Source organism: Erigeron canadensis, chromosome 6, assembly GCF_010389155.1.
Source record: "Erigeron canadensis isolate Cc75 chromosome 6, C_canadensis_v1, whole genome shotgun sequence".
Taxonomy (NCBI): domain Eukaryota; kingdom Viridiplantae; phylum Streptophyta; class Magnoliopsida; order Asterales; family Asteraceae; genus Erigeron; species Erigeron canadensis.
Genome location: NC_057766.1, coordinates 21,458,325 through 21,483,384, shown reverse-complemented (window position 1 = coordinate 21,483,384; position 25,060 = coordinate 21,458,325). Strand labels below are relative to the sequence as shown.

General features: G+C 32.3%; 2 protein-coding genes across 2 annotated transcripts; both read left to right on the top strand.

Moving 5' to 3' along the window:
* Positions 1-11,248: 11,248 nt before the first annotated feature.
* On the top strand, positions 11,249-16,143 carry LOC122603606 (mRNA-decapping enzyme-like protein). The gene is made up of 8 exons (XM_043776357.1): positions 11,249-11,537; positions 12,436-12,476; positions 12,700-12,749; positions 12,848-12,992; positions 13,252-13,302; positions 13,529-13,652; positions 13,766-14,209; positions 15,745-16,143. Exons 1-8 carry the CDS (start codon positions 11,367-11,369, stop codon positions 15,799-15,801), a joined length of 1,083 nt encoding a protein of 360 aa, XP_043632292.1. The 5' UTR covers positions 11,249-11,366; the 3' UTR covers positions 15,802-16,143.
* Positions 16,144-21,559: 5,416 nt separating this feature from the next.
* LOC122605564 (small RNA-binding protein 11, chloroplastic-like) lies at positions 21,560-24,088 on the top strand. Its single transcript, XM_043778523.1, has 4 exons — positions 21,560-21,761; positions 23,237-23,305; positions 23,381-23,487; positions 23,710-24,088. Exons 1-4 carry the CDS (start codon positions 21,638-21,640, stop codon positions 23,818-23,820), a joined length of 411 nt encoding a protein of 136 aa, XP_043634458.1. The 5' UTR covers positions 21,560-21,637; the 3' UTR covers positions 23,821-24,088.
* Positions 24,089-25,060: the final 972 nt, after the last annotated feature.

Here is a 25,060-nt window from a genome sequence, read left to right as displayed (position 1 = left end):
TTTTATATCTATATGATATATTCAAGTTGGTCAAGCCCAGTTTGAAGGAATCAAAGAGATTAATATTGATCTTGGTTAACGTATTACTATTACTAGCCTAATACTGCTCAAAGGCGCGTTGATATTTCAGATCGAGCTTGAAAAAAGTGACCCATTCATGCTCATGTACAGCTCAATAGCCAAGTAAACCTAGAACGTGGAAATGCGTTGAATGGACTAGCTCAATTACATCGTTGTATCATTATGAACTTTCTAACATACCTATACCTATTTGGCTGTTACGATGTTGAATGCTTCATTAATTTTAATTACTCGTATATCTGAGATTGCATTATGTTTATCGATTCATATGTTTCTACAAATTAAAAGAAATCACTTAATTAAAGGAATGAACAAAAGTTATACGTAGCATCTAATTCACATTGTTTTCTCAATTTTTTTATGGAAGTTTGTTTCACACAACATATGTTTTGGACATCAAATCTAGACCAGTGAACTCAAACAGGGTAAGGTTAATGAATCCAATCTTATAGATACAAGGATCATAAAAGTTGGAAAAGATAGAAATAAAAGCAAAGATTATGTCATGTAATTTACAATAGTTGAATGAGATTCCCACATCGGTTGAGAAAACAAAGTGGAAGGGAGGGGAAGGATTATAATTTGAAAATTAGGGAATCGGTTTACATACTTACCTGGATGGGGTCTATGGATGATCATTAAGTTCCATGGTCTAGGTCAGTGACTTAAATTGGCTAGGCTAGAATTAAAAAAGGTCCACAAGAATGGTAATCTAATTATTTATAATATCTAATTATTTATAATATGATTTTACGTTTTAAATCTAATTATTTATAATATGATTTTACGTTTTAAATTGAATAGGTGGTTCACTACATATATGATTAATTTAATCTTTATGACTGTCAAATTTTATGGATAATCATAAAGATTGAATTAGTCATGTATGTGGTGAACCACATATTCAATTTCAATAAAGTCATATTATGAATAATTAGATTACTATTCTTGTGGTTAACCCTTTTTAATTCTTGGCCTGACCAATTTATATAATTCAATATGAACATGGTTGTTTGCATATAAATTTGATATATTTTGATTTTTATCAAGTTTTTAGTTTTAAGGAGAATAAGTAAATTACCATATAAAGTTGTTTTAACAGTTATGGGTTTTAGGTAAAATAAAACAATAGGTTTTTATTCAGTGATAATCACCGTGCATCATGAAAATCATTGTACATCAATTGGTTTGTGAATCTTCGTGCATCAATATAACCATGATCTAAGGATCAAGATCTTGTCTTATTTGTTTTACTTTAATACTTGTTTTACAATACCCAACCCCAACAGTTATGAGTAACGTACCTTTTTTTTATATCTTCTGAATTCTGCTTCTGCTAGTGACCAAACCCAACCAATATTTCCCTAATGGCCTCCTGCCTAAATGGTACTTTATCATGGCTTCAGGGTCTCCAGGTTTAACAATAACAATTATTTAGAGAAAAAGATGGTTTTATTTCATAACTGTCTCTTATCCGAAGATAAGAAACTTCTTGATAATTTACATTATTTCTCCTTAATGGAGAAACTATTCACTAACACTCATGATATTATACAATGAGAGAATTGTGTGATGGGTGGTATGCAGGATACTAGGTGCAAGATAAGATTACAACATAAGATACTAGAAAATAAGATATGACTATGGGATAAGATGTCCTAAACTAAATGATCCCTCTTCCTTATATAATGGAAGTGGTTTATTACAAGACAAATAAAAAGTCGTCATCCCTGACGTTTTTTGCTCGACAACCGCATGTGTTGAGTTTATCTTTCTTCTTTCGTCATCCATGACGCTTCTTGATCGACAACTACATGTGTTGGGTTTATCTTTCTTCGTCCGTATAGAAAGATTCTTTACTAGTGGAGGGACCACTTGAATTATCTTCTTCTGTTGAAGATTCTTTGCAATAATCGTAATATGACTTTTAGTCATAGCTATTAGCTTTTTACAAAGCTTTTTCTTTATTGATTGGACTTGCTCATCAATGGTTTAGTAAAAGGTTACCTTTAATGGTATTTCTTTCTTTCCAAATTGTGCAGAATAGCGAGTAGCTTCTTGTTGAGCTTGTAACAGCGTTTTATATTTTTTGTATGGAAATGGATTTCCAGTAACATATTTGGAGACAATTCCCCAGTCTTCATAAATTCCTCTGTATTCGCCTTCGAAAATGACATAATACTTGGAGTTTGTGTTTATGGGCTCTTGTAGAGCGTAACTTGGTCTGAGAGAGACCGTTTCAGTTTTTGGCAAACTGTCAAACATCAACGGATTTTTTATGTCTTTACCAGAGCCGTTTGCTGCTGGACTAGATGAAGATTGTAGTTCTTCATTAACTTTCTTTTTGCTTTTTTCCAAAGCAATAGGAGTCAACGGATTTAATTTTTCTTTACCCTTTACCGTTTGAGAGGGAATAGACTCAGATTTTATCCTTGCGGATTCCTGTTCTGAATTAACAGTTGTTAGACTTTCGTCATAAAGAGCTATTTTTTCTTGAATAGCTTTTAATTCAATTAAAAGAATTTTTTCTCTTAGGCGAAATGCCTTAAGTTCATCCATTATTCCCCCTTTCTTAAAATGGAAAATAGATGTCTTTTCTTTTTTCAATGATTTCTTTTAATGCTATTTATAGCAAAAATTTGACTGCATTATTGCTTACGTTTGAAAATCACGGGTTAAGCAATCAGCTAGTACATTTTTTGTCCTTTCAAGATGTTCAATCTCAAAAGAATATCTTGAAAACCACATCTGCCACCTGACAAAACGTCCTTGTTTATTATCTCCAGCAATTTTTGTTTTAAAGGAAATAAGTAAAATTTTTGTTATCTGTTCTTAGTAAAAATTTAACTAGAGTTAAATAAATAGAAAATTTTGAAATAGTGTTTTTTACCGCATGTAATTCTTTTTCATTACTGTGGTAATTTCTTTCGGCTTGTTTGAAGCTTCCAGAAGTATATTTGCATACTTCTTCTCTTTCTGCAGTTTTAGCTTTTAAAACTCCGCCCCAAAAATCATTAGAAGCGTCTGTTTCTAAAATAAGAAAATCTTCTTTTTGTAGGAGATAAAGTTTTAGAAAACTGGTTAAGTTTTTCTTTATCTTTTTAACGTAATCTGTATCAGATTGTTTCCATTCCCAAACATAATCTTTTTTCAATTTGTTTGTAATGGTTTTCTAAGCTCTGCTAGCTTAGGAATATATCCTTCAGCATATGTTAATACGCCTAAAAATCTTTGAAGATGTTTTTTATCTTCAATAGTATCCAAAAATTTATGTAAATTTTCTAGGATATGTTTTTGTGGACAATGGGTCCCTTGGTCAATTTCAAGACCTAAAAAGTTTATCTTTGTTTTAAAAAGATTTGCTTTCTTTTTTGAAAGAATGATTTCATATTTTTCAATTGTTTTTAAAACTGATAAAACATGAATATAATGTTTTTCTTCAGAATTCGAGAAAACTATAATATCGTCTACATAGACGGTGCAATAATTTTCTAATCCTCTTAAAGCATTTTGCATATGTCTTTGGAATATGCTAGGTGCTTGTTTTAATCCAAAAGGAACTACCTTCCATTGATAATGACCATCTGGACATGTGAATGCAGTCAATAACTAAGATTCTTCATCTAGCAGTACTTGCCAAAATCCACTTTTGCAATCGAAAGTAGAAAATATTGTTTTTCTTCTTAATAAAGTTAGTAATTCTTGCATGCAAGGAAGATTATGACTATCACCAATGGTGACGTTATTAACTGACTTATAGTTAACAACCATTCGTTTTTTACCTCTTCTCTTTTCTGCTTCATTTTCAACTAAAAATGCAGGAGACATATGAGGAGATTTACTTGGTTTGATTAGTTTTAAATCAAGAAGTTCTTTGATTTGTTTACTAAATTCTTCTCTGTCTTGAGGACTATATTTCATAGGTTTTACCCTAATGATAGTTTTTGGAGCTATTAATTTAATAGATGCTTTCATCCAATTTTTTGATTTTTCAGGATCTATTGGATTTTAGGAACATACTTTTTCAAGTAAATTTTCTATCATATGATATCTTTGTATGTAAAATAAGAAACATTTTTCTTCAGATTTTATAATTTCCTGAGCTATATTAGTTCCGGGAATTTGTTTGATTTTTGTATTCTTTTTCATGGATCCAAGAAAATCTGGTTTTCCAACTTGGAAGCCTTTGTTATCTTCTTTATTAAAATCATTTCTTGATTAAGATGAAAAGATATTCTATCAAGCCATTGGGTAAATGGACCATATAGTTGACAGAAATTGTTTCCTAAGAGTAAATCCATACCGGATTCCTGTTGATAAATTGTAGGGATAGGAAATGGTTCTCCAGATAAATAGACAACTAAATTTCTACAAACTTTGTCTATTTTAATGGATTCTTGGTTTGCAATTGTTACTTTAATCTCTTTAGGAGTATTTTTCCATAGACTTTCTGGAATAACATGTTTGCTTGCCAAACAGAGACTCGCTCCTGTATCTACATAACAATGTAATGTAATTGTTTTATAAACTTTTAAAAAGATTTTTCCTTTAACATAAATGGAATTTGGATTAGTTATATTTGAATAAACTAATTCTTTTTGAAGATTTCCATAAGAATGAATTTCTTTATCATCCCCCCATTTAAATGTAGTGTTCATTTAATAAGGATTTGTTCTAACTTTTCAGTAATAAAACTCATTATTGTTGGTTATCTTTTAATGATATCCTTACTTTTTAGAAGTTGACCCAAAAGGCCATGTTAATGCATTAGGATTCGTAGAGTCTCCTAATGAAGAATTTCCAACATTAAAGTTAGGAAATGTATATTTTTTACATCTTCTTTTAGAAAGACTATTTTGACTAGATTCTTCTACAATATCTAGTTTTTGTGTTTCTTCTAGTTTGTGAGTTTCAACTAGAATTTGTGTTTTTTTAACTTTATCAATTCTTTCTGAGACTGTTGTCTCTACATATCTTTTAACTAAGACCATTCCGCACTTCCAATGGTATGTTCACCACATACATGACTAATTCAATCTTTATGATTGTATACGTCAAATTAAAGAAAGGCATTATTGCCAATAAAAACTAGAGATTTGTAAGACTTTGATTTATTTATGGTCTTATACTCAAAATCCCTCAAAGAGGAAATACATCGGGTTAATCAAGAGATTATCTGTACAAAAAATATAATTAAAACAATACATGATTCTATTATAAGACATCCGATTAATAGGAGCAATGATATAGAACATCTATATAGAATTGAATTTCATTTATTTAGATTAAATGAAACAATGAAATGTTTGAATCGGCAGATATTTTAAATATGAGTCCATATCATAATTTCTTGAAACAAGAAATTAAAAGAATTAATCAAGAGATTATTCTTAATAAACAACTAATCCAGTTGTTATCAGATTCGGTTATCCGACATCCAGCCTACCGGCAAAGAGATATAGCTCAAATAATTTAGTCAAAACTCTATCTAGTTGAACTAGAACAAGAACTGAGACTGTTGTCTCTACATATCTTTTAATTGAGACCATTCCGCACTTCCAATGGTGGTCGAGCCTACATCATAATTTGTTGTTGGGGCTTGTGTTCGCGCAGTCCTGCACAATCCTATAGTTTAAAGTTTACGAGTGAATGAAGTGTGACTTAAATTTGTTAAGATTCGAAGCTAGATTATATTGCATCTAGTGTGATTTGTGATCAATATTTTTGATATATAGGCCTGGAAAGAAATTATATATCATAAAGTATCTTCATATACTATGATGGCGTTATTCTTTGTAACGTTTTTAACTTTTTATTACACAAACAAATAAGATCACTAAATCATTAAGCTGGGGAAATAATTAATCCTCTTAATTAATCATCTAAAAAATCTCCCTAATTACAAGATCATGACATGTGGCATGATCAAAAAATGAGATTAGGTAAGAGATTTAATGTAATCCACATGTCAAGTTTTGGAGGTTTCCGGAGTATTAATCATTTTCCTTCACGTGGTGAGCAAGGAAGGAATTCATGCGGACCCAAATGGAACGAAGTGGTGAAGATTAGAGATGACCCGAGACACCAACCGAGATTCACCAATCTCTTGGTTTGGCGGGTTATTATAGATGATTCACAGGGGGCTTTCCAAAGATCGCCCAACTCTTGATGTTGTGAACCTAACGAGAAAGACAATCTGATTGGAGTAAGAAATGAGAACAAGTCTTCCAATTGTTGATAGACAAGTTGCATGATTGCCTATGCATCTAGACAAATGAAGATGCACGAGAAGAATTTCCCGACTCGTGACTTGTTATTGAGAGCGGTCATGTTTATTTATATGGCGCCAAGAGTGTGATCTATACCGATCACGTAAGCCTTCTACACAGTTTGAGCCTAAGTGGATTGAACGTAATGCAACGGAGATGGCTTGATATTTTTAGTGATTATGATTGCGTTATCCGGCCCCACCCGGGTAAAGAAAACGTTGTAATCGATGCCTTGAGCCGAAAGGAACGTATAAAATCAAGACGATTTAGGACCGTGAGTCTTACGGTACAAGGGAATGTTCGCGACCTCATCAACGAGGTACTACACGACTTAGAAGAACGATTTGATAGAAGAGACGATGACAGATCATACTTTGTTGAATTATTGTGGGTTCCCGTTTTTGATGGGCTTTGGAATGAAATTGATAAATGAAGCTCCCAAGTCGGCCTACTCGGTTCACCCGGGGCCTGACAAGATGTATTTTTACCTGTGAGAGTAATGAAGAAAGACAAGCTACGTTAGTGAATGCATCACGTGTTACAAGTAAAAGCCGACCACGAGAAACCACCCAGTTTGATAGTTCAACCGGTAACGCCGCAGTGGAAGTGGGAACGAATTGATATGAACTTCATCATGAAGTTACCTAGATCGATTTGTGGTGGGGACACCTTTTAGGTGATAGTTAACCGGTTGACTAAGTCGGCTCACTTCTTAGCCATCCGGGAAGATGATAAATTTGACACCATGGCACGTTGTATCTCATAGATGTAGTATCTAAACTTAGAGTGCCAATTTCTGTCATAACCAATCGGAATACCCGATTTACTTCAGGGTTTTGGAAGGTGTTCCAAGAGCGATGGGTACTCAACTTGAGGTGAGTATGGCGTTCCATCCACAACCCAACGGTCAAAGAGAAAGAACGATTCAAACGCTTGATGATATGTTAGGAGTTTGTGCCATCAATATTGGTGGCATTTGGGACGTGCATTTACCGTTAGTCGAATTCCCTCATGATAGTAATGGCTACCACGCTAGTACCCATATGGCTCAATTTAAAACTTTGTATGGGAGAAAAGGTAGGCCCCCATTAACTTGGACGGAAGATGGTGAAAGCCAACTCATTGGTCCTAAAATTGTTATCTAAACGACAAAGGTGATCACACAAATCAAAGTTAAGTTGAGAGTAGCCTGGTAACGACAATTGAATTATGCTAACGTGAGACAAGGACCCCTCGAGTTCGAAGTGTGCGATTTTGTGATGTTGAAAGTGTCACCATGAAAAGGAGTGTTCGCTTTGTGAAACGTAATAAGATGGGTCCAAGGTATATTGGATCGTTCAACAAAACTTACGACGTTGGCCCGGTAGTGTATAATTTGGAGCCCCTCAATACTTGAGTGGAGTTCATAATGTTATTCATGTTTATAATCTTAGGAAGTGTTTGGCCGATCCAACACTTCACGTGCCTCTTGAAGAAATCCAGGTCTATAAAACTTTGAAATTAGTTGAGGAGCCGATAGAAATCTTAGACCGGGAAACTAGGAAATTTAAGAACACTCGATATACACTCGTTAAGTGAGATGGCGAGCTAGACGTGGACTCTAAATTTATTTGGGAACGTGAAGATTCAATGAAAGCCAAGTACCCCCATTTATTTGACGAGTCTAGTTAGATTTGAATTTCGGGACGAAATTCCTTTAACGGGGGAATGATGTAACATTCGTGACTTTTGACCTTAATTGACTTGTAATTAAACGTAATTAAGTGAGAAAGATTTTGTGAATGTATATGAATTATTGAACGTTTTGACATGTTTTAACATAACGTTGGGTTTAAATGTGTTTACGGGTTCGTTTTGGCGTTTAAATGATTAACGAATAGCTATTGGTCGAAATTAGCGGAGCGGAAGCCACTTTTGGACCTCTCTAGGCCGCCCCCCAACCCCCACCTCACACCCTCCACTCATTCATTTCTCCATATCTCCCTCTCACTTACTTCCTTTTCTTCTTCTGCATCTACCAAAAGAACCCCATCATAAATTCACAATAAATCCTTGCAAATCTTGTGTTGTTAGTGTTAAATTAACTAAACTTTTTAGCAATAATAATCTATATCATCAAAATTCCAAGGTTCTTCCAGGTTTCAAGTGTTCATCCAAGGTTTTAAAACCTTAGTTTCGGATTTAAGGTGCTAGACCGAATTGGTAAGTGATTCATAACTCAAAACGTTCCTTTTTGCATTGTAGGTTACTTCCTTATTGTCAATCTAAACGTTTGGTGGTCGATATTGGCGTAATTTATGTGTTTTAGCTTAAAAACGTGTTTTGAATCAAATCGTAAGAAATTGGAAGTGGGTTTGTTAATTGGTGTGTTTTTATGTCATGGTTATACTTGAATTTGGTTGTGTTAAAGTTTGGTAATCGGTTTTGGCTTCTAAGGTTGTAGATTTTTAGGTCAAAACCCGTTTTTCTTATTCATTGAAATCTGCGGACGCTCTTGATGAACCGACGGATGATCCGTGTTCATCACATTATCCAGCGGATCATCCGGCAGATCGTCCGCCAATCCTCTGTCCTCCCTTAGCGTTTTCGTTCGGTTATCGGTTTCAATGATCCAAAGCTTGTTTATTAGTCTTATATCATCATTTTAAGGTCAACAAAATTGTTACATTTCTAAACGCTTTGATTTTCAAGTCAAATTTTGGTGCTAAGTCATCGAACCGAATTTAACTAAAACCTTTCCCCTTGTCGCTTAAACGTTCTTGAATCATTTCTAAGTATCCTTGGGGGATTATGGCATAATTTAGCTAGTTAGACCTTATCGATTGAGGATACCTAGCGATGATAAATTGTTGATTAAATAGGTTGTGATCGTTGTGCTCCCCGCTCACCCGCTTAAGCTCATTCTAATGCCTTCTAGAGGCCAAGGTGAGTTTCGTAACCCCCTACTCAATTGAGATTCGGGCTGAAAAGTGTACAAACTTGTTTGATCGTTGACTAACTGATTGAGTGTTCTATGGACGCATTGACTTATCACTTGGTTGATTTTGCTTTCGTTATGAATACATGTTGTAGTCGTTAACTAGATACATTATGATATGATTCGAGATGTTATGTTGTAGTGCTTGTTAATGGACGTTATATGTGATGTAGGACGTTATGATGTGATACGTGTTAATGGACGTGTATATGTGATGAAAGTCGTTACTGTATACTATTGGATGTTATATTATATATATATATATGGACGTGGACGTGGACGGTGGATTGACGAATCCACACCCAGTATGATCATTGCCACATAATAACAATATTTTGTTTCAAAGTATATTTTTATATATTATTTAAGATGTGGACGATGGATTGACGAATCCACACCTGGCATGATCATAACCGTGGATTACAGGTTGTTTAACCCGCATATGGACGATTATTGGACGATATTATATATATGGACGATTATTGGACGATAATATATATGTATGGACGATTATGGAACGTTGACGTTGACTTGTATTGATTTGTGATAACGTGAAACCTTTTAGGGTTTCCTTGGACGTGATTAGGTATTCTAATCCTCGTACATCGTTAACGGTTGTTATCCCGACACTTGTTTCCTAGTACTTGCTCCTATGAACTCACCAACTTTATGTTGACGCGTGTTAGTACACTTTTCAGGTGAACAGGTTAGCTCATAGACGTGTTGGATGGTTGATTCCTTGATCATGCTAGACTCGGACTTGGACTTCTTGGATCCGTGATTCATTTCCTGATTTGGGGTTATGCTTATGTGTAATCCAAATACTTGCATTATTGAATGGCTCGAATGGATTACTTGATCCTTTTTATGCATTTAGATTTACTCTACATAATTTCCATGTCGTGTTGTGCTTAGTATGTAACCCTCATGATTCCACCTTGTTGGGGTGTTACAAAGGAAGGTATAACCCCACTATAAAGTACATCAGCAGATGTTACAATGAAAGAAAGATCCCTCTGACAATAGTCTAAGAAAAATTGAGTAGATTGAGAAAGAACTCTTACCTTTTTGGGTGCATTGTAACACATTTCGTGGCTGACATAAATTTATATCAAAATTCGTGGAATGGTAAAGATATACCTACTTTAAAAAACTTTAAATGTTAAAAGTTTATAATCAAAATGTATAATACCTTTATATCTGGGTTAGTTAAAGATCTCTTTTCATTTCTTTATGAAACGTGTTACTCAATTTAATTATAAATTATAAGTAACCAAGTTATCTTTCATAAAACAAAAAAAAACCCTTCATACCTTAGTTGACATTAGAATACGAGTAATACTATTTACATCTCATCTCTTACATATCTCATTATAGACGGAATTGAGTACGATTATTGCTATAATTTTATAAGAATATGACATTTTCGTTATTATAAGAAATTTTTGTAAGGTTTTAGTTGTATAGTGAAAATAACGAGGTGTTTAAAATTGTGTTTGTATAATAAATTATGCTTTTAAAAAATATTTATAAATATGTCCCAACCTATTTTTTCAAAGCTACATCTTATCTATGTGAATACACAAATAATTAATTATTTTACTAAACATTTTTTTTCCCCATTTTTTACATGGTTTTACTTCTAATTTAATGTCGAGCTTTCTGTAACGGTTAAATTGATGGGTTTTCACTCCCCTGTGATTTCGGACTTCATGGATCAGTCGTTAATGACTGACCGCCCGAGTAACACGGTTAAAAAAAAAAACAATAATCAAGATAAACACCTTGAAAATAGTTAACTTTTGAAATACGCATAAATCCATTATAAAATCCCAAACCCCAAATCCCAAATATGCAGAGTATTTAAGCGCGAACATCAACCGATTTTCTTAACAATCAATATCAATAAATAAATAAATTTAAAATAAAACTCTTTCTCCTTCACTGCCTTTCCTTTCTTTCTAGGGTTTTCAAAAATAAAAATAAAATAAAAGATTCTCTCAATTTCGATAATCATACTTAAAATTTTTTTTATAAAAATGACAAATAATAATAAAAATGGAGGAAAATTAATGCCGAATTTAGATCAAAACAGTACAAAGGCATTGAATCTAACAGTTCTTCAAAGAATGGATCCTTATATTGAAGAGATCTTGATCACCGCTGCTCACGTCACCTTGTATGATTTCAATGTTGACCTCAATCAATGGGTTAGTTAGTCACTTTTCCTTTTTTTTTATTTTCTATTTTTTGTAAATTTAGTTAATTACTGTATTTATTTTTATGCACTGCTATTTATATTTAGTCATTACTTACATTTTTGCTACCTGTTTATGTTTGTATATATCATTTTATTATATTTCTCCCTAAATTATTAATTAAATGTTAATGTCCGGATTTGTATCATTTTATTTGATTTTTATTTCTTATACATATATGATAGTGCTTATAACTTTATTCGGCCGGTGAAAGTCGTGTCGTTTTAAGCACGTATAATACTGGTTAAAATGGTTGAATAACGTTTTAATAACTGAAAACGGACGTAAAAGAAACTTATGATTACCAGAAAGAAGCGGTAACAGATGAATGGGTCGACTTGGCGGTGATAAAACAGAAAAATCTTACGGGCCTTTTCGATATTTTTACTTTATGACCCTATTCTAAGTCATGTAAATGTGTCCCTAGAAAGGCATTAGCTGTGTCAAGATCTCTATTAACGTTGATAGTGTTTATACGAAACATGTCTAATGTGTGTCATATGACAGACTTTGTGTCCTTTTGAAATCGTACTTGGTATTCACTATGGGACATGGGGTGCAGGCTTCTTTTATATGTAAGCAGCCGGTTTTTTATAGCTAAATTTTGTATCCTGGGAAGAACATGTGTTTGGGTGTGCCATATCGATATCTGTGGCAAGAAGTAGTTATCTGTTTCTAACGCTGATGTCAATTTTGAATAAGCTTCATACATTGTTCATTTTGCCCATTTTTGATTTATTATATTTGTTACACGAGGTTGCTTTGACCAAAAAGTATGGTTGCTTGTTAGAATCATACCTTATGAACCGTTCATAGTTTTAATAGTAATTTCATTTCCTCCTTTTATCAGAGTCGCAAGGATGTTGAAGGATCTCTTTTTGTTGTTAAGAGGTTGGTATTTGGTCCTGATATCTTATTCTTGTTAAATGCTATTCTATTTTCCTGCCGAAGAGCTATAATCTTAATCATTGTGGCCATTGATAAGAAATAAAAAGATGATATACTAGTGATTATGCTATGTATGAAATTGTGTCAATGGGTCATATATACTTTTTAAAAGAGAAACCATGTTGTAGATTCATTGATGATGTTAAGCTTGTATATCTAATTGCAGGAACACCCAGCCAAGGTTTCAATTTATAGTAATGAACCGGCGTAATACAGGCATACTTTCTTATTTGTAACCTTGTGGTTTTCTGTTTTATCAGATTCAGATGTGTAGTTCAATTTTGACATCTGATATGTATATTTTTTGTTAACAGAAAATCTTGTGGAGAATCTGTTGGGAGATTTTGAGTTTGAACTTCAAGTTCCATATTTGTTATACCGGAATCCTGTCCAAGAAGTCAATGGTATTTGGTTCTACAATGCTCGTGAGTGTGAGGATGTCGCCAATCTGTTTACTAGGTACTCTTATTATATTACTCCATAGTGTTTATTACCTGTCTTAACTACAAGAAAGTATGCAAACTTAAGCCAACAATCAGATGTATGAAGATGTAAAATATATGTTGTATGTACATCGATTTTTTACCAAGTTATATAGATGTTTTGCCTTGCTCTTTATTATTGAATTATCCATTGATGTTACGAACTGAAAAGTTATGTTTATGTGTTACAATTTAGCGGACATAATTATTCATTGTCAATTTTTTTTTTTATCCAGGATACTCAGTGCTTATTCAAAGGTTTCCCCCAAGTCAAAAGTGAACAAAAAGTACGTCATATCATATTCTGATATACATGCCTCTTTCTTAGCTTAAGTTCTGTTTATATTTTCTCGTTCTTTTATTTATTAGTAATCACAACGCTAGGAAGATTTTAATGTCAGGGAACTTTCTTTTTGAGCAATAAGTTACAGAACTGTTTCAATATACCTATGTCGTATACCTGATTCCATGCATCTTATCTTCCACTATATTTATTTATGCGCTGCTGTGTAGTGAGTATGAGGAACTCGAAGCTGTACCTACCCCTGCCGTAGCTGAAAGACCGTTGGAGTTGCCTTTTTCTACATCCAGTACTACTGATGTACAGGAGGACTCTCCATTTGTGAATTTCTTTAGTGTACGCATTTATTGATGTTAATCTTAATAATCTTGTACCAAACTCATACTAAATAAACCATGTTTAATTGTCATATGATTATAAGTTGTGATAATTAAGTTTTATGATTGCAGAATGCTTTGAATTTGGGACATAATTCTTCCAATTCGGCCAGCTCTGTACAAACATATAACAATTCGACAACCATCCCTGTATCTTCTCGTGCTTCACCTTCTCCGGTGCTTAATGGTCTGACGATGCAAATGAACTCATCTACCCCTACAATACCTCTATATGACAATCCTGACCCTGTGAATAGCAGCAATCATATCAACAATCTTATCAAACCAGTTCCGTTTTTTACACCCTCCTCATCCTCATCTCATGTAATCCAACAACCTACTTCATCTGTGCCAATTGCTCCCCTAAATGTACAACGCAGTCATGGTGTTCCCTTACTTCAACCATTCCCCCCACCAACACCACCGTCCTCTCTTACGCCGATTTCTATTTCCCCCGCAAGTTATGGAACGTTGACCAGAGAAAAAGTTCGTGATGCACTTCTGCTGCTTGCCCAGGTATTAACATTTTTTTTATAATTAAATTTAAGTATTTAACGACATACTTTACATATCATGCCTAATTATTTGTATGTAACTGCTGTGGAGCAATATGCTTGGCATCCCCATAGTGTTGGCAATCTTGGTCCATTTATCAGACCAAATTGGTCATACTGGTCGAAAGATGCCTAAAAAGTATATTCCATGGATACGCTATATTGCTTTCTTAAACAACTGCAAGAATTGTTGTAATACGATGGTTTTTGTAATTATATTTACCCTAATTACTATTAAAATCTAACCTTTTGAAGAGATCTTTCGGATCAACTCAATTCAACAAGTACCAGAAGAAGTCAAGCCTGTTGCCAATACACTCATTTTGCGATATCTTGCATAATGACTTCATATTTCCGTCTTTAAAAGTTGGCATAGTTAACATTTAGTTGGTATGATGTCGCACTTGATTGTTACTTTTCATGGACAAACAAATGGGGTCTATATATGCCTATATGGCTTTCTAGGAACATTTATCTATTGATCTTGTTAATTTTTGAGTTACTCGGGTTCTGTCAAATATGAAGTTAGTTCTGGATTCACGCTTCTGATACAGAATAGCTATCCTAGAGTTACTGATCTAGGATCTTTATGTTAATGATTTTGTGAATTCATTTGTCTGCTTAGAGGTGGTTCAGTTGAATGGTTAGATGTATACTGTTATGGTCATCTTTAGCTTATAGCAAAACCATCGTAGTTGCAGCTTCCTGAGAAACACTATACTTAGAAGGTAAACATTTATCATTATCCAAAAAGTATATATTTGATTATGAATGTATATAATGCTGATATGTATGTGCAAGGATATCAAAACTTGCTTGATTAGAAACGTTTAGCATAATTGAATTGGGAAAGCGTAGAGTTGAATCTTGAACAATGAACAAGTTTGGGTGTGTAAAGTCTTTATTAGTAGGAATTTTATATGTTCTACTTATAAATATATTTCTTTTCAATTGTTACTTTTCATGGGCAGGCAATTGGGGTCTGCATTCGGTTTTCTAGGAACCAATTTATTAGTGTTGTTTTTTCTTTGATTAACTCTAGTGCTGTCGAATATGAGTTTACCTCTGGATTCACGCCTCTGATGCGCAATAGCTATCCTGTAGTTACTTAACTATGATTTTTTATGCTATTGATTTGTGAGTTTATTTCTGTCTGCTGAGAGGTGGTTCAGTTGAATGCTCATATTTGTTGGGACTGTAATGCTCAGCTTTAGCTTTTAGCAAAATCATTTTAGTTGCTGCGTTCTGAGTAACGTTATGCGCAAAAGTTAAAGATATCCAAAAACTAAATTTGAATATACAAGTATTTATAATGCTGATATGTGCATGCAAGGAGATCAAAACATATCTGATTAAAAACGTTTTGCATAATTTGATTGGAAAAGAGTTAGAGTTGAATCTTGAACACCCCAAATGAACAACTTTGTGTGTGTTATAATGTTTATTAGTAGGATTTTTATTTGTTCTTACATTTGGTTTTGGTTTTGTAATGTCCAGGATAATCAGTTCATTGACATGTTTCACCAAGCTCTGCTGAAAGCACATCAATCATGACAAAGTTTGACGAACCTGTTGAAAAGTTCATATGTAGATCGAGTATGAAGTGATTGTAAGGTCACTTGGCATGTAGTCGTCTTCTTACCCAGTGATCATCAGAAGCTTTGTTGCCTGTAACCTTGATTGATGCTATATTTTTGAGGGAAATAGGAAACTGATCAGCTATAGGTCAAAACAAGCTTTTGCAGATCAATGGTGTAGGTGTTGTAATGAACTTGAATGTGGTCATGTTATGGAGTTATGTTAGTTTTGAAGGTTGTTCGCCAGGTGAACCTATTTCTGCATTCAGCAATTGTATTTTGTGTAGATTGCTAAATCCTAGTTTGGTCTTGTTAAACAGCCTTTGAGTTTTATACATACAATTATACACCATCATACATAAAAAGACCAAGGAGGGATACACGTACACTACAGTAACATACATTTAGTTTCCATATTAACAAAATTTAAATTTCGAAACACCATAAATCTTTATACATGGCATACATGTGTACATATCCAATCGATAATGTAGGCCGGCCTGTTGGTAGAACATAACGACGTATGATAAATTATGGGGAAAGAGTAGAACATGTAGCTTAGTTCAGTTCTTGGATGGTTTGATGTGGCTTTCCGTTTAAGCTTCAAAGCTGAGGTTATCTTGCTGTCTTCTACTATCGTATTGATTCAGGCAAGGTTAAAATAATTAATCTTATTTGCAAGACTTGAGCAGCTGATTGAAGAGTGTGCTGAACATTGCTGGTGATGATTGACAATCAATTATGTGTGATTTGTACCATTTGTTTGGCGAGTAAACAATGCATGTTATGCATATTCAATTTTATAACTACTAAAGATCCATTGAAAGGTTAAAAGGTAAGAATTTTGCTGCCTATTGAATGAAGTTGAAACTTTTCAAAAAAGAGAGTTATATTTGATATTGGTGAATTTTAAGCTACATAATATTTATATTTTTAGTATGAATACTATATGCATTTCTTTTTGAAAAATAGATAACTTTAGGGTAAAAAAAAAAAAAGAAAGGAAGAGAACTTTCCCTTTTATCCTTTTAACTCCTTTCATATTAATACTCAAAAAAATCTTAAAATGAATTTTATGATTTTCCTTTATTCTCTTCCTACTTTACACCCTTAATTAATGTTGCAACCAAAGGTTCGACCAAGCCAAGTAGCTCCGACCCAATTGTAACAGAATGGAATAAAGTTGTTCTGACCAGCGATCTTATATTTAAATCCAATCCAAGCCGAGTTATAATACAATGTGTCTTTGGCTGTTAAAATAAAATAAAATAAAATCTGGCTTCTTCTATTGAGTTGAGTACCTATATGGCTATATATATCTATATATATTAAAAACAAAGATACGAGAATGTGTGCAAAGAATAGTAACGGACCATTTTATTGCCCGTTTTCATTTTCTTAAAGGGTCAACTTCATTTTCTATTGGACCCATCTTATATTTTTAATTTTGTGCTTAGCAAATTATGTTTTGATCTTTTTAATTGATTCCAATTTGTTTACAAAGATCACTTATTTTAATTGCATATTATTATTTTTTAAGTTTGTAATATTTTTAAGATTATCTCATCTTATTACAAGTGAACTATTACATAGTATATACATACACATAACAGTATGGTGTATGTTTTGAATATATACACTTAACCATCTATGAAAAAATTTTAGCAATAGTTATTAGTTTCAATATTATTTCAGTTGATGTTTTATTATTATGGATTATTTTGTTTCACTTTCTATTTTCAATTATTTGAGAAATTAGCTTTAATTATGTTTGTATTTTTATTTTATATATTTTACTTTCATACTTATTATCTTTTAGAATTTATATAATATATTAACCTGTTATAAAATTATACTGTCAAATTTTTTTAATTTATAATTGCTTACTCATTAAAATATCAATATAAACTCAGGTTTTGAGTTATATAATGTTTCTAAACTAGGTGAAACCCGTGCGTTGCACCGGTCTATTTTATTTTCTACATAATTTATCGTAAATGACATGGAATAAAAATAATGTTATAACGAAAGTGAATATATAATTATATACTTAATATAACATATATGAATTGATTAAGTTTTTAAATGTACTTTTCATTGATATAACTTTCATCAATTAATATATAACACAAATAAAGATATTTACGGTCAAAGTGTACTTAAGCTTAAGTGTGGAACATAAGGCTCTTAGGTACCTAAGCTTAAGTGTGAAATACTCACGTATCATTTTTTTAATCCATAAAATTCATGGGGGCTCAAGCATTTATTCATTAATCAAGAAATATTAAATTATTTGTATGTGAGGGGTTCCACACCTAAGTTTAGGTACCGGACAACTTTATATTCACTTTTCCCCAAATAAATAGATTGTAATATCCACACTTGAAGTCATCAATAAGATTACACTTGATATTATTGTCTAAAGCCCCCAAATAGAGCATGGTTTTGAAACTCAATAAAACACTCTTAATCAATGCGATATCATTATGAAACAACCCCATTAAAAAAAGTATTTAAGAAAACATCCTCATATGTTTGATTTGAATGTAGTTAATGACTCATAAAATGTGTACTTACATTGGGAACTCAACTTAGTATCTAGTAGAAGTAAGTATTATATATGTTAAGGAGTGGTATTCGTCAAACCCATTGACCAAGTCGCCAGCCGGGCAATACCACCACCACCGGTGTTACGCCAAAGGAGAGAATGCGTAGATTTCAGCAAACTTCACCGAAGAGAGTGAGGATGAAATAGGAGTTGTGGGGGCCACTAATGACTAAAAGCATGGTTGTTCCTTTTTTTTTTTTTATATGTATATGTATGACAATGAATATTATATATATCAATTTATATTATAGCATTTCTTCTAATATTTTTAAGTAATCACAAAATGATTTTTTGTTTTATTACTATTTTTAATTTAATTTTATTTATTTGAAATACTTATAATATCTACTCGAAATACTTATAATACCTATAATGAAATTAATTATGTTTTCTTCTAATGTCATATATATATATATATATGGTCTTGTAAGAAAGTTGAAGAAGTAATCTCTACCTTTTTACTTTTTTTTAAAAAAAAAGTTTTTTATTGTTTATATTTTAGTCCCTAAAATTTGATACTATACAAAATTTAAAACTATATTTATATTTATATTAATTACATTTCATTCGCCCAGCATTTTAATTATTTTTTATTGTTGATTGTATTTATATCGACTTAAACGTTTTAATTTATATCGTTTTTTGATTTTATGTATTAAAAATAAATGGCATTAAAAATATGATGTGGAAATAGCATTTATAAGTTTGGTGAAAGTGATGTCAGTATTTTGGTGAAATTGGGTTAAGTTTGAAAAAAAATGGAGTAGAGGGTTTTTATTGCACAGTGATATGGAAAAATTGATAAAAGTTTGGTTATGGAATGACCACTCCTTCCCCCTTATAGATTTGATTTAATTAATCTAGCTAGATAAGATGTTTATTATAGGACTTGAAATTTTTTGAAGTATAACTCATGCATTCCATGGACTAATAAAATTTATAATTATTAACTAATTAATCATTAATAAATAAATAAAAAACGACACATATGCTACTGTGTATACTAAAAAATGTCATTAAATGAATCATAAAAATTATAAATTAAATAAAAATACATATAGTTATAAAAAAAAAGGAATTAATTTACCTGATACAATACAAACATTGCTGACAATAACTTAAAATCTTGAATTGTAAAACCTTACGTACCAATATATACTTCAAAATACCGAAGAAACTTTAAAATTGCTTGCACGGTTGCTCAAATATAGCTTTAACAAAATGTATGAGAAAAAACAACTTTATATGTTAGTTAAAAATGATAAGTTAAAAATGATGATCAACTTTTACAAAAAAATAAAAAAATAAAAAAATATAGGAGTGCTAATCTACTATTTAAGATCCAACTGTTTAAAAGACTTATAATAATGTACGCCAATATAAGTTATACTATGTACACATATGTTTAGGTGATGAATTCTTATAAAATTTGTTAGTAACACAAAAGTTTCAGACTTAATTACACATTTTAATATCTTAATTTGGAGCCAAAAGATAAAGCATGAAAATATTATTAAAATGTAGACGAAAAATACTTATTAAAATGGAAAATTTATTAGTATAGATGCTAATGTGTGAATATTGATAATATAAAATCTATTGGTTTCAATGTGTGAAATTTATTACTAAAGATGCTAATATGTAAATAGTATTTCTATTGTGACTTTTCAAATAATAAACAAAATTCCTTGTGGTTCAACTGGCAAAGAAGCTCACATGGTAACCTGGAGGTCATAGGTTCTCTATCCATACCTCCAAAATTTTTATAAAAAGTTTAATATATATAGCATGATTGTAAATCTTGGTTGCGTGGAGGCCTACTAAGCAAAGTAGGTGTCAACATGGATGCTGACGTGTCACTTGGATCGCTGCCACATCAGAAAACGCTGACATGGCAGACTCAGAGAGTGCCACGTGAGCACTTCTATATATATAGAGAGAGAAGCATGTAATAATTTTTTAAATAATACGGAATACAATAAATATAATGTCTCCTAGGGCAACGCCCGAGTAACATATCTCGTTATACATAATAATAAATCTGGACGTACGGGAGTGCGTGCCATTTTTTATAAAAAATTATTTACCATTTTTGTTTTTCTATATATATCACATGTAGAGAGAAAATAAACAAAGATGTGCTTAGACTAATGGATAATGACACCGGAGTGTAATCAACGATGACAAAAGGTTATGTAATGTAACTAACTACTCGACTAGCTGTGTAGTGTAACCACCCTTGTTTTTTGAGTTATGTCATGTAAGTTACCGGCTACTTCAAGTTTCCATCCGGTTAAGCCAAAAATAAAGTTAGGGATAAAGACACCGGAGTGTAACCAACTATGAAAAAAAAGTTATGTACTGTAACTAACTATGACCAAAAGATTATGTAATGTAACTAACTATTCTACGTTACATAACATTTTGGTCATAGTTGATTACATTTTTATGCCATTATACTTTAACTAATTGGTTCAAAAACATTTCTACAACACCGACGTTGCGAGTTAGAATCTTGCGGTGGTTTTGTTTTTTCTTCAATAACTTATTTTTCCTAAGGCTTTTTATTTATTATATAACTGTTTAGTATTTTTTTTTCCAGAGGCTTTTTTTTTCATCATTATATAACTCTTTATTAGTATTATTTTTTTTTCACTCAATTCTTTTCACTTTTTCTTTTTACACTTTTTGCTTAAATAATACATTTAGGTATCTGGTTTCAAATGCTTGACGTTTAATATTTTTCATATTTTCTTTTTACACTTTTTACACTTTTCTTCAATAATACATTTAGGTATTTTCTTTTTACACCTTTTCTTTTTACACTCTTTATTGTTATACATATTTTGCCAACTTAAAACAAAATTACATATTTCTCTGTTGTGTCATTTAATATTTTACAATTTATATTTATTTCTTTCAATATACTATGGATTTTTTTTTCTTTCAAACAATAGTTAGCATAATATCTATATCACACATTATAGTTATACTGACAAAACTAGTTAAAGAATAAAATAAAAGGTTGTGAGGTAAAATACAAACTTGGGAAACTTTGAGGGACTTGACATGTAGATATCCAATTTGTAAGTGAAATGTCTGTCTCATGCTTCTCCTTGTTCCCCTGTTTTGTATGTTTCAAACCCTAAACAAAAAGTTCACACAAAAACATATACATACAGAAGAGATAGATAGATAGATAGTCATGGCGGCATATAGAATGATACATAAATCTATATTTACCAATTTATTATCATCAAAATCATTTCCATCGTCATCATCTTCTTTCATTTCACGCAGAGGCATTGCTTCCAAGATTTATGTTGCAGGTTTATTTTCTCTCTTTTCTGCTAATACTCATTTCATTATTTATCATTTTATGGTTTAATATTATTCTATTTTGTTGTCTTAAGATAAATTCTTTGTTATTAGTCATTTTTATTTAGTGTAAATTAGATATTAGAAAATTAGAACTTGTATACGGACCGGAAATAACGTAGCTTTAGGGACAGCGCAGCGCGTATTCACTGTGTGTGTGTGTTAATGACCTCTCATGTTAATCAGTGAGTCAACAATAGGGACTTATGTCGAGTATCGTACATGATCATCAATGAATCTTGTTTGAACTGAAACATCCAAATGTATAATGTCCGTTAGCGCTTGTAATCGTGCTGGAATCATTTTTGAACACTTGCAACTATTGATAAGTTTTAGATATTTAGAATTTAGAAACAGCTAGTCATGAGTTAAGATCGATTTCATGTTTTTGGAAAGTGATCCTACATGATTCAAAGAGATATCTTGACATTGAAGCGGATAAATTTCTTCCAAAATCTGTATACAATGACAATGTGTACTTAGGCGTGGGTTTAAAACTTCCCGATGATATTTCCATAAATAAGTGTTGAGATTCATATTGATCATACCTGAATGATGAATAATCTCATGCTCCTGGTAATCATATCATCGAAGGGTGTCCATATTGAAAATAGTCCACTTTTGCCCGGTGCATTATATTTCATTGTTTCTGTTTTTGCACACGAATGATAAATATGTGCAGCTAAACACAAAACGTGGTTTGAAAATAGTAATAACTATCTCCGTTTATAAAGTTGAAGATTTCAAATCTTCAAATTTATCTCTTAAAACAACTTTTCTGTAACTGGGTTGAATTATTGTTTCTGTGTCGTGATCCTACATAATTCAAAGAAACATTCAGACATTAAGTTACCATGTTCATTCAAACTGATAACTTTCTTTTTGGTTAAACGGTTAAACCACTAGACCGTGGTATCGACTCCACATTTGGTGGGTCACTAATCCATGATTTTATGCAAAGTGCCCCCCTATAAGTTAACCATGTAAATCGCATTCTATGCAGGCGGGCACACATTTAGAGATTGTATATACACGGCGTTGGTTAAAAATTTCCTCAATATTTTTTTCCGTGGATAAGTGTCTAGATACTCTATTGATGTATCTTCTTTTTGAAGAATCTCATTTTCTGTGTTTTGAGTAATTGGCAAACTAATCTATCCTATTTGACACATTTTACCCAAAGCAGTCCATTTTAACCAATTGTAATTCTTTTTTCGAGTGGATGTATGTTTATACTATGGCACTATAATAGATATTTGCAACTAAAATTTAGATACTGTTTCAAAAGACTAATGACTATATGTCCTTAAACATAAAGTTTCGAATCGTGAATTACAAATACTATACTATATTTGTGGTTCCTTACTCTTTTGAAGTATCGTACTCTTTCGAATTAGTATATTTCTCATCTTGTGGTTACTTGCAGGACTATCATTCTATACCACAGAAAAAGCATTACTGGACGCGTTTTCTCAATACGGCCAAGTTGTTGAAGGTGTCGTAAAGACAGTTCATCCGTTTACCTTGTTACTTAAAATTCACTATTAGCTAACATTATTTTTGTTTGCAGCCAATATTATGATGGATAAAGTTTCAAGCAGATCGAAAGGCTTTGGATTCGTCACCTATGCATCTGCAGATGAAGCTGAGAAAGCCATTAATGAAATGGATGGGCAGGTTGATCCTAAGTTCATCTTTAATTCAGAACTTAATAAACGTGTCTTATAATATTTTAGCCCGCACTAAAGTGACTCCAAACATTGTATTTATAAATATTTTCGATAGGCTTGAGCAATATCAAACTCAATAAATCTTTTGGACCACATCAATTTTATTAGATTTAAATTTGATTTCAGTAATGTATGCATATTGTATGAACTAATATATGGTTTTTTGCAGACACTGCATGGACGAGTAATTTGCGTTGAACTGGCAAAACCACAATCACGTCGCAGTGGTGGTGTGCCAATAGCCAGAGGTCCTCCCGAACCAGCTACAGAGCAGCAATAAAGCACTTGTGCATTGGATTTGAATGTCCAACTTATCACGCAATTGATTTGCAGTATGCTCAAGATTACTGTTCTACCCTTAGTGTCGAGGTAATCTGGCCCGTTGAGTGTTTTCATGCTCGTTGCGACACAAGGGTCGGCATTAATAGTTGTAGAAGTGGCATATTATTAGAGAAATGTGTTACTTTCATCTTTTCTATAATTGTTCTCTACCGGACAAGTTTGCTGTATAAATAGGCTATACATGTGGTGTTATGTTTGATTTGCAATTCGGTGGCAATATGTCCCCTTCGATACACAATTAACTATGCATATATAATTTGTTATTTGTGAGTCTCAAACCTGTATCACCGATTTAAGAATTTAATTGGGTGGAGTGGCAGTTGTGAGTTGTGATTTAAGAATTTAATTGGGTGGAGTGGCAGTTGTGAGTTGTGACTAGTTATGTTTGTTTATAAACCCAAAATAACATCCACTTGCAAATTGTAAAGCGAATCAAATATTTTCACCAGTTCAGTTTTTCAGAAGGCAAGAAGAAAAGCACATTGAACGGGTCTGGGCGTGTTTGGTTTACATAATATTTTTGGAAAAAATATAATTTGACGGAATGTTTTTGATTTTTTGAAAATTCAAGTGACGGAATGAATGCAATTTCTTCCCCCATCCCCAAGGAATGGAGTTTCATCAAATGATGGAATGTTTACATTCTTACGGAATGAGATTCCCTCCTATTTGAACAACCAAATGCACTAAGGAATGAAATTCAATTCTAATTCCATTAAATTTCGTAAACCAAACACGACCTTCGCATCTCCTATATTTGGGAGAGTTGATAGGTATGCTGGATAAAGGTAGGGCGTCAACATAAAGAAGTATTTTTGCATAGTGTGTAATCAAATTCCCGAATTGTTTTTTACTATCACAAACTTGAGGAGGCTTTAAAAATCATAATCTCATTCATCAATATATGTGATGGTTATTTATCATTATTATTTTTGAACGTTCAAATCTTTATTGATAAAAACTAGTGAGTGGCTAGAAAGAGATATAATACAAGGTAACAAAGGGAAAAGAGACAAGAATATTTATACATGTACTACATTATACTAGAAACGAAAGTAAAACTACACCATTCTTGCCAAGGAATGTTTCTTTTGGGGGAACGATTTGCAATCGAATAGAAACTGGTGGATTTGAGTTCTTTACAAATCTTAAAGACGATGTCTTGCTGGAGAAAATGC

What these genes read in the sequence shown, in the direction of transcription:
- LOC122605564 (XM_043778523.1), top strand. Translation starts at nt 21,638, where the DNA reads ATGGCGGCATATAGAATGATACATAAATCTATATTTACCAATTTATTA. An exon ending in TTCCAAGATTTATGTTGCAG is followed by an intron (nt 21,762 to 23,236) that starts GTTTATTTTCTC and finishes GGTTACTTGCAG; the next exon opens with GACTATCATTCTATACCACA. An exon ending in ATACGGCCAAGTTGTTGAAG is followed by an intron (nt 23,306 to 23,380) that starts GTGTCGTAAAGA and finishes TTTTGTTTGCAG; the next exon opens with CCAATATTATGATGGATAAA.
- LOC122603606 (XM_043776357.1), top strand. Translation starts at nt 11,367, where the DNA reads ATGACAAATAATAATAAAAATGGAGGAAAATTAATGCCGAATTTAGAT. An exon ending in TCTCTTTTTGTTGTTAAGAG is followed by an intron (nt 12,477 to 12,699) that starts GTTGGTATTTGG and finishes ATCTAATTGCAG; the next exon opens with GAACACCCAGCCAAGGTTTC. An exon ending in CACTTCTGCTGCTTGCCCAG is followed by an intron (nt 14,210 to 15,744) that starts GTATTAACATTT and finishes TGTAATGTCCAG; the next exon opens with GATAATCAGTTCATTGACAT.